This window comes from Nanorana parkeri, unplaced genomic scaffold (assembly GCF_000935625.1).
Source record: "Nanorana parkeri isolate BGI_ZX_2015 unplaced genomic scaffold, ASM93562v1 scaffold27, whole genome shotgun sequence".
Classification (NCBI taxonomy): domain Eukaryota; kingdom Metazoa; phylum Chordata; class Amphibia; order Anura; family Dicroglossidae; genus Nanorana; species Nanorana parkeri.
The window spans coordinates 1,889,411-1,898,905 of record NW_017306295.1 but is presented as its reverse complement, the minus strand read 5'-3'; the positions used below and the strand labels follow the sequence as shown (position 1 = coordinate 1,898,905).

At 36.4% G+C, this 9,495-nt stretch overlaps 1 protein-coding gene across 1 annotated transcript in view; it reads right to left on the bottom strand.

The window, feature by feature from the left end:
• The window catches only part of SFMBT2 (Scm-like with four mbt domains 2), a 128,561-nt gene that overhangs the window by 40,660 nt on the left and 78,406 nt on the right, over positions 1-9,495 (bottom strand). The window contains exons 10-13 of the mRNA XM_018566472.1: positions 9,288-9,414; positions 8,215-8,328; positions 2,247-2,289; positions 544-620 (exon numbers count right to left, since the gene is read on the bottom strand). Coding sequence (XP_018421974.1) covers positions 544-620; positions 2,247-2,289; positions 8,215-8,328; positions 9,288-9,414 — 361 coding nt within the window. The remainder of the gene's footprint in view (positions 1-543; positions 621-2,246; positions 2,290-8,214; positions 8,329-9,287; positions 9,415-9,495) is intronic.

Sequence of the window (9,495 nt, the reverse complement as noted above, 5' to 3'; positions counted from 1 at the left end):
TATATATATTTATATATTGCAAATCTATGACTCATTCAGACTAAGTCACAACAGTCCCATTTCAGGTGACACACAAGGATTTGTGTAAATGAGCATTTCACTTGAATCACATTAAGTATTCTTTTGTGCGTTTCTGAGATACTTTGACTTGCACTGAATCAACTTTCTGTTGCTCAAGGAAATGCTACTTCTGGGATGCTGGTTATGAATTGCATTGAGCTGCTTTGAGTTGCTTTTGTATTTGCATTTCTCTGCACTTAACCTTACTTCACACATTACTAAATCAGACCCAACTACTTAATCACCAAACAAACTTGCTGAATCAGTTGACTTTCTTTTACTTTGCAAGCCCAGCTTTGGTTAGTTTGCTTTTCCCCAAAGTAGCCATTTGGCAGAGATACATTTGACCCTACCATGAAAAATACATGCTTACAAATACATGGTTACAAATACAAGTTTAAATACAGCAACATAAATAATGATTAGACATCAATAATTAACACACATATATTTGCATTATTAATCTATTGAAAGCTGTTGTACCTGTTGAATAGTTATCGGTTTGAGGAAACGGACAAGGGTCATGAGGTATTTTCTCCACAGGCACTGAGGATGGCAATCTATAAAATACAAATTCTGTATTAGTGAAACAAACTATTTATTTTTGAGTATTTGCTACAGTGCATATTGTATTAAGCACATGCCAGCATCACATGAGACCTATGGGCTCAAGTTTTCCTCTCTATCAGCAAACCAAGTTAAATTATATTTAGAATTAACTTGCAATATCAGCTAATGTACTCAATATTTCAGTTATCACAGCCTATAGGACTGGTGTGGATATGCTAGCATTTGTAAGTGGAATCAACATTTGCACTGTACAAGGAGACATGTGTTTTTAGCAAAGTCTTTGTGTATCTACAACCTCCAAGTTTTACTATAATTTCAAGCCTAAAAAAGAAACAATTCATTGAACTGAGCTACAAGGCTCTGTGCCACAGACTTCGAAGCATGCAGATACCTTTAAAAAATGTATGTGTTACTTGAATGCATTCAATTTTAAGATGACACAGTGCAATTTAATTACAATAATTGTAATCACAGTACCATAAAAACGCATAAGGCTCATCTAAATCTTAACACACAAAATACCCATTTTGCTAAATTCCTCTATAATCACAGAACCATAACACTAAATTCAAACATTAATGATGCATTTACTAAACAGCTTTTATAGTCTGCCGAATACCAACTTTGCCAAGCTGACTAAATGAAAAAAAAAAATGATTGCTAAAGGATCGCCTCTCTAGAGCTCATCTACTTTCAGTTAAATTTTTTGGTTTTACAACATCAGTTCAACATTTACAACATCAGTAAAACTGGTGTTAAACCCATCAACACAACACTAATTCCACCCTGAAAAGTTATATTTTTTTTTAATGTTGCATGCAACAGACAGAAATCTGCTTTATGGGTTTCTTCGTGTTAATGTCAATACTAATGAAAGAGGCATTGGAGATGTAAATGGTAATGTACTATGCAATGTCTTTTATGAATTAATGTCTTGTTTCTGATATGAAAGCAGTTGGAACAGATCATTGTTTATAGGATACAAATGACTTGTCCTACTTCTATGGATTATTTGTATAGTGTATAATACTAAACAGTTTGAATCTCCTACTCTTGTCAGAAGATTTACTAGATTTACTAAAAGAGTAGATATTGTTCACTTTAGTTCAGTTTAGTCAAAAAGGGGAAGCTGCATTCATTTTGGTCATCCAATCATGTGCAAGATTTCTGTTTTTCTTCTTCTAATACAACTTCACCTTATTCACTAAGCTAAGTGCACCATATTTTTTCCAAATGAACATTTTTTACCCGTCCGGCAAGTCAACCACAGTGTCAAACATAAATGTTATTCGTAGCTATGATTAATAGAAAAAACACCTTTTTGTAGCTTTGATATAGTTTTTTAAAGAAATTACATAATTCACAAATAAAGTATTTAACGCCCTTGCCATAAATCTAAGAAATACAGGAAGCATCAGCTAGGGTCAGCTTGGAGGGGTGGGGAAGGGGGGTTGTTCTCGTGTGAGATCAGGAAGACAAGTCCCTTGTAAGATTTAAGGTAGCATATAAAATGACTCCTATAAAAATATATTCTTTATGGAATTCTCAGAGATGTGGTAACTGAATATTAAGTATTAAAGAAAAAAAATTATTTAAATAAGACAGAGACAACTTACTGTTTTTCTGGCTGTACAACCGCAATCTTTCTCTTCTTTTTCACTTAAAAAGAATGAGTTGCACATTTTAAAATAGCATTTCAATCCCAATCAGTTTAATTAAGACTTCTACTTCTAAACTTTTCTAAGCTAAAATAAAAGCTATGAACTCAACTGGTTGACAATTTTAAACCCTGCTGTAGAATAAACTATACATCCAAATAAAATTGTATATGTTTTCTGTAAAATAATTTGTGAAATATATTGATATAACACATACATTTTCAAACACCTAGAGGGAAAGTAGGGAATGTTTCAATCAATTCCATAAGACAGACGTGACTTTATGCAATGACTTTGGCTGCTACAAAGAAGATGCATTTTAAAATATTATGTCTGTGCATGGTTACAAGTTAGGCCGTTTGCAGCATATGGAAAGATAGTAGAGCACTGGTGCTTTAACATTTTCTAAAGTAATGTCAAAAGTGTCCTCTGGAACTTCAACCATACACTTTCCCATTATCATGGACAGGCTTCTTAAACTTTTTCCACTCGCGACCCCTTCTCGCAGGAGGACATTTTACGTGACCCCGGGTATATAGGTATATAAAACAGGTATACAAATAAAACATTTAATAATAATAATAATAATAATAATAATAAATCATAAAAGAAATGTAATTTAAAACAATTCTTTGGTATACAAATTTTACCATTTATTAAAGAGGAAAGCAAATTTGCATACTAATTAGATGAAGTTGTTTTGGGTTTTTTTCACAAGGTTTCAAAGACTTTGCAGGAAACTGTAAGCAAGAGCAGAGGTTAGGTTGGACACAGTCTGATTCTGTCCTGAACTTTTAAAGCCCAGAAAACTGTGCTGTGTTGCCTGCTAACCCAGACCCAGAGTTGCTTACCACTTCAGAAGCCCCTGATCGTGACTGAGTCTTGCCCTGCTCTGCAGCACTTCAGTCCACTAAAAGGCAAGCTCCACTCCCCCTGTACGTACACAGGAAGGTACCAATACTACCAAGTGTACAGGAGGGGCCCGGGACCATACCAAGTTACAACCCTAGCCCCGTACACCGCAGCGGTGGCGGACCCTGCAAGTGCCACTCATTGACAGCTGTGTCCATGTACGGACACCTAGCCGATCCCTGCTGGGAATTCAGATTTTTCATCGTGACCCCATATCTGGTCACGACCCACACTTTAAGAAGCCCTGGTCTAGGACACCAAGAAATAAGTTTGCAACTTAAATGCAACTGAGGGCCCATTTAGATTAGTGCTCAGGGGTGATTTTTGTAGCATTATGCATGTGCTTTGTCTTGAATCAATGTGTGTTTCCTTTGTGCACTGACATGCATTGTTGACACTGACATGCATTGTTTGTGCACTGACACGCATTGTTATATGCATTTTGATGACAATTATTTTAAAGTGCGTAAACTAATAAAATTAATACTAGGACCCTATTTATGGTTTAGGGATGGGAGGGATTTTGGGTTGTCGTTTTCCTTGCTTTTTTTTTTTTTTAGTTGGGACCCCTGGGGGGTGGGGAGAATGATTTTAATACCAATGGGAAGGGAAATTGGTGGCTGTTTTAGGAAGAAGTTATGAATATCTTTATCTTCTGTTTTTGATTGGATTTCTCCCTGGGAGAGTCTTTTAACAGGATCTTCATATGTTTATATGTCTGTATTGTCTTTATATGTCTACTATATGTAACTATGTATTGTTATATATAGAAATAATAAAGAAATATTATACAAATGGAATCAGGAACCCCACCAAACAATCTGATCATGTTAATAATAGCCTTTGCCTTACATTACTGTATCAGCTGTCATGTAAAAAAACTTTTGTATTTTATATTGTTGCCTAGTTTTATTGGCTATATATTTTAATAATTACAATATAAAAAAATTATTATGGAGCGTAGCAAATCTATTTTCAAACATGGAGCGTAGCAAATCTATTTCCAAACACCTATATTATATAGCAGGATTATATATTCCTGATGTTAAGTTTAAATGCGTTCCAATTCAGATTTAAACATGCTTTCTAGCAAGCTATAAATTATACGCCGTTACTGCTTGCAATTTGTTTTTCCATAGTTTTAATCAATAATAAGCTCTTTAGTATGACATTTGGAAATTTGCAGCAGCCATTAGTCATAGATAAAATTAATGTGTATGGTTTAATTACTGATGGTAGGTGGGATATGAAATAGCCTCTCTTGTGTTGCTTATTAGCAATTCATTTCATAGATAAGGAGGCACATATGTTATGTAGGCTCTTAATAGGTCAACAATTACCTTAATTGTGTGTATGGAGGTCATGGGATGCTTGAGTGCATGCATAATGAAATGCCTAAACTCGCAGCATAGCTTGTGATCTCTAATTATGCCATATGAATCATTCACTGACAACACTGAACAGTGTATCTGATTACATAACAGCTTCAGGAACTCCTGCCAATATGAAAGTCTCCCTTTTGCTCACATCAGATGGTCTTGCCAGGCTGTATCTGTTCACAGTGAAAAACAAATGCGCGCATTGCTGCCACTTACAGGAGTGACTGGAAAAGCTTTAATTGGCCGCAGTGCCTTGTAATTTATATACGAGCATGAGATCCAAATTTGAGATCTGCGTAATGCTCCATTTAACTTATGTTTAATGGCTTAGTAATAAAAGCCAGAGAAACGACATATTTCAAACAGGCACAGTTTGTAAAGCTTTGCGCATTTTCACTAGGCATGAATGTGTTTTAATGCCTGGGAATCTCACACTAGGATTAGCTTATATACGGGTGTGTTGAACTCCAGTTACAGGGTCTAGCAAAAAACATACTGGTGCAAGCGAGGAATGTGGAACTCTTGTTACAGTTCTCACACAACATGTTTCCTCCTTTTCAGGGGCCAGCAATTAGTTGCACAAAGCGAAGGCAGCAAGAGGTTTTAAAGATGAGAAATATGATGAAAGATGGACAGAACAGGTGTGAGATGCATGTCCATCCAAGCATCCTACTAAATGCCCAGTATATCCAGGGACAATATTCCCTTTGCAGACAAATGAGATAAAAGGCAAAAACAGGATATTTAACTGAACATGTCCAAAAGATTACTCCTTTGAATTGCTGGAAGAACTACACTACTATTGCTCATAGGATTTAAAATTGGCTACACTGTACCAGCTTTTTTTGCTCTGAAACAGATTTCAACGTTGAGAGAAATAAATGGGTAGTGAAGGGGGCAGGGAATGATTAACACTGAGCTTAGCACTTGTCACAAAGATTTTTCAGCATCTAATACCATCACTGTTACCAACCATGTCATCAGCCTTTCCTTCATGATACATGGGAACAATTCTTTCAGTGTGCGTGCATGAAATGAAATATCAGTCACTGCTGCATTGAATTTGGGATGGAGGTTTGTTTATCTCTGGTTAAGCTACTGCAGTTGCTTTGAGCTTTTTTTCTGACAGTTTGCTGTGGATAATAGCATGCTGCTGCTCCGTATACTATGGTATGAAATGTGCTCATTAGTGCAGAGAATGGAACAGGCATGTTCATTCTACAACTTACTAGGGCAACTAGTTTTAACCTGGAGTGAATCCACGACTTTTATAATGTCATTATTCTTTTTAAACGCATAGTACAGCTATTGAAAAAATAATAATTGTGCATGCAATAATAGAACAAAAGTGCATTTTTTTTTGCATTCAAGTCTGCAAAGCATTGCAACGGTGTTCAGTGGATTGCAGGTGAAATGCTCTGGCCTCTGCAGACTCATCCTACCGGCCCCAGTAAGAACTTTCAGTTAAGGGATGGAAGGAAGTGCAAGTCTCTGCTGCAGTTGCAGACATGTCTTGTAGTCCTTAAACTCACAAATCCTGTCAATGGATCACACGGCTGTGTGGACAGAGCCACACATAGCTGCACCAAATTAAAGAAGTAACAATAAAAAAAACCCTGTTGGGGAGGGTTGGGGGGAGTGTGGGGGTTGCAGATGTAGCCATGTTTCATGTTACGCTCTAAACATGGATTAAAAAGTAAACTCAATTTTTAAGACCCCGGTGATACTTTACAAAATTGTGCAATGTTTGAGACAACTAAGAAACTCAAGCTAGTAGTTAGTCACCATCAGCTGGACTTGTAATGTTGAAGACACTACAAAGCTTATCCAATCCACTTCTTCAGTTTTAACATTTTGAAGACCTTATATAGCTGATCCAAGCCACTGCTCCACTTGAGAAATGTTGAAGATATTATATAGCTGATCCAAGCCACTTCTTCAGTTGAGAAATGTTGAAAACATTACATACAGTAGCTTATTCAAGCCACTTAATCAGAAGTGAAATTTTGAAGACATTACATAACATATTCAAGCCACTTCTTCAGTTGTGAAATGTTGAAGACATTACATAAACTTATCCAAGCCACTTCTTCAGTTTAAAAATATTGAAAACATTACATAGCTTAACCAAGCCACTTCTTCAGTTGAGAAATGTTGAAGACATGTCATAGATTATCCAAGCCACTTCTTCTGTCACAAATTGCTGAACAAATTTCATAGATTATCCAATAGCTTCATAGCTTAGATTCATAGCTTAGTCAAGCCACTTCTTTAGTTGTTAAAACTTCCCAGACACATAAGCAACTGTAGTTAGCATGACTAAGATATAAATCTCATGTGGTATTAAGAAGAGGCACTCCCATCTGCTTAGAGAGTGCCAAGTTCATCTAGAACATCAGCTGATTTGATAGGCAGAGTCAATTCTAGTGTTTTCAGCTGCTCGTTAATGTAATCAGCCTGATATAAATAACCTTATGACTGTCCATGTCCATGTTTTAAAAAACTTGTACCTATCTAAAAAGTTTAATTATTTTTGTATACAGGGACAGTATATGCTGGTCACATGCGCAGAATGGACTTTTTGTTTAGTAATGTGCGATGTGATTGTGTTGTTTTTGTTCCTTTCTCTCAGTGCAAATATACTGTATCAGTTTGGTCAACAATACAATATCTAGGGTGAAAACAATGCAGCCCCTAGCTGGTTTATTCTGTTATCTTAGTCATTTATGTATAGATTTATAGATGTATAGATTTTCTCTTGTTAGCCCATGGGCTGAATAAAAGTAAACCACATGGTTCCCCCATCCATGCTGTCTGAATACCTGAACAGTGACTGCATCTGACAGGATGCAGTTAATGTTCATGTGAAAATTTCCAACCTGCACAGTCGATCTTTATATCAACTATGAGCTGGGTGGTTCTGACAGGTCCACTTATGGCTTGTGTTTATCTGATTCAGCCACATTTCAAGCAATGTATGCCAAGCTTAAGCAAGGATGCTAACAGCACAACATAATACTAGGGCTACATGGTGGCTCTTTACTGCTAAAAGTTTTAACCCTTGTTAGCAGTCACCTCTTAATGAGATGATTGCCAGCAATGGTTAAATCTCCCAGTAGATAAGATAATGAACCCCCATGAATGACAGCGCGATATGCTACCTTCCATAAATCGCAGCACTGACAGGACCAGATGCAATCTTCCATCACTCTATATGGATAACGTACTATGTAAAATACTCATTTCCTTTTTGCTATAAAAAGGAACTGATGGGTGCCAGCTGGCACAAAGGGTTTTCAATTAGTCAAAAAATCTCTGTGTACAATACCAAGTGCTGCTGCCGATTGGAAGCAATTGCTATTCCATCCTAGGGAAACTGTGCAGAGTAATCCTTACCCATAATTTAAAACAATTAACATTAAAAAAGAAGAATCTGAAGTCTTTAAACAAAATACTCTCATGAATTGCAAAAGAGCAAACATTCAAAAATATGAGAATCACAACAAAAATAAAATTAATGTAAACTGGAATGCAGTATTGTGAATGTATATGCCAAAATAAAAGAGACATACATGTATTCCATTGTGCCAAAGTATTACCATTACAGTTATTTTGAAATTATGTTTGATCCTTACCAGTTGCTCTGTGTGGTGTGCTCAGGGGGTAGGAATTTGCTTCACACCAGCCTACAGGGAAAATATTCACTGATTCCACATCAATTATATATTCTGGAGGTGGCTGTTGTAATCCTGAAATAAACCAAGTACATGTTGAATCAGTTTGTACCAATTATTCATTGTATTTCTGATGTAGGAGAGCATAAATCATAAAAAAATCTCCACTGTGTGACTTCAAGCTTTTATTCAGATTGCACAGAGGGAGGTAAACATCATGTATATTACCTGGGATTATAATTGTAAACAAAGGAGTTGTATGTTTGTGTTGACATCATTGGCCTTATGTGGCCACACGGCCATTTTTGACCAATGTCATTGACCAAATATAGCCATATAAGGTCAATGAAATCACTGCATCCCTCCCCTTTGCTAATTGGAAGCTGCGGGCAGGGAATTCCCCAGAAGAATCTGATTGGGCAGCATGGAAGGTCATTTGATGTCACTGGTTGCCAGGAGCAGAGGGGGATGCCGGCCAGAGCAACCCAAGTTGCTAAGAGCTGGGTGGGGAGATGCAGTGCCCGGCTCTCATCGGCGTCACTCTACACCAGCACCCCCTCTTATGGTGCACACCACCAGCCAAATACTTTTGCAAGCCATATGTAAAAAAACATTTTATATTTTTTAAAAATACAAAATTGTATTTGATAGTCATTTTTATATATGAATGGAGCACAGCTTTAATACTGAACATTTTTTCATAAATATTCTGATGTCGCCATATAAATTTGAGTGTATGTATTCACCGGTTCAAGTTTCTATAACTAGTTTCCTTTTTTAAATCTTAGTTTAACTTTACTAGCTAAGAGCTAAGATTTTATTAGCTAAGAGCTAAGACGATTTTTATTACAGTAGATACAGCTTTTTGTTTATTCACTAACAAATGTGAAATATGATCAACACAACTTCCTTTTCCATTTCTGTGGTAATGTGTCTGATATATGATCTTCATATAGAAAGAGGGCATTCTTGTATGCATAAGTGTGTGCCTATCAAATAAAATGCCTACAGCAAAATAAACACACATTCTGTACCTTCAAGATGGAGCCATAGTAATCTCTCTTTTACTTTGGTCACAGATGCCACACAGATTTCTGAGGGATTATTTGGGTTAACAGCCTCCAGTTTCATGCTTTTTGTGAAACCACGAGAGTTGGATGTCTGAAACCAAGGTGATGACAAAGGTAACTTCTAAATACAAACTGGAACATATTTGTAAAGGTATATATATATATATATATA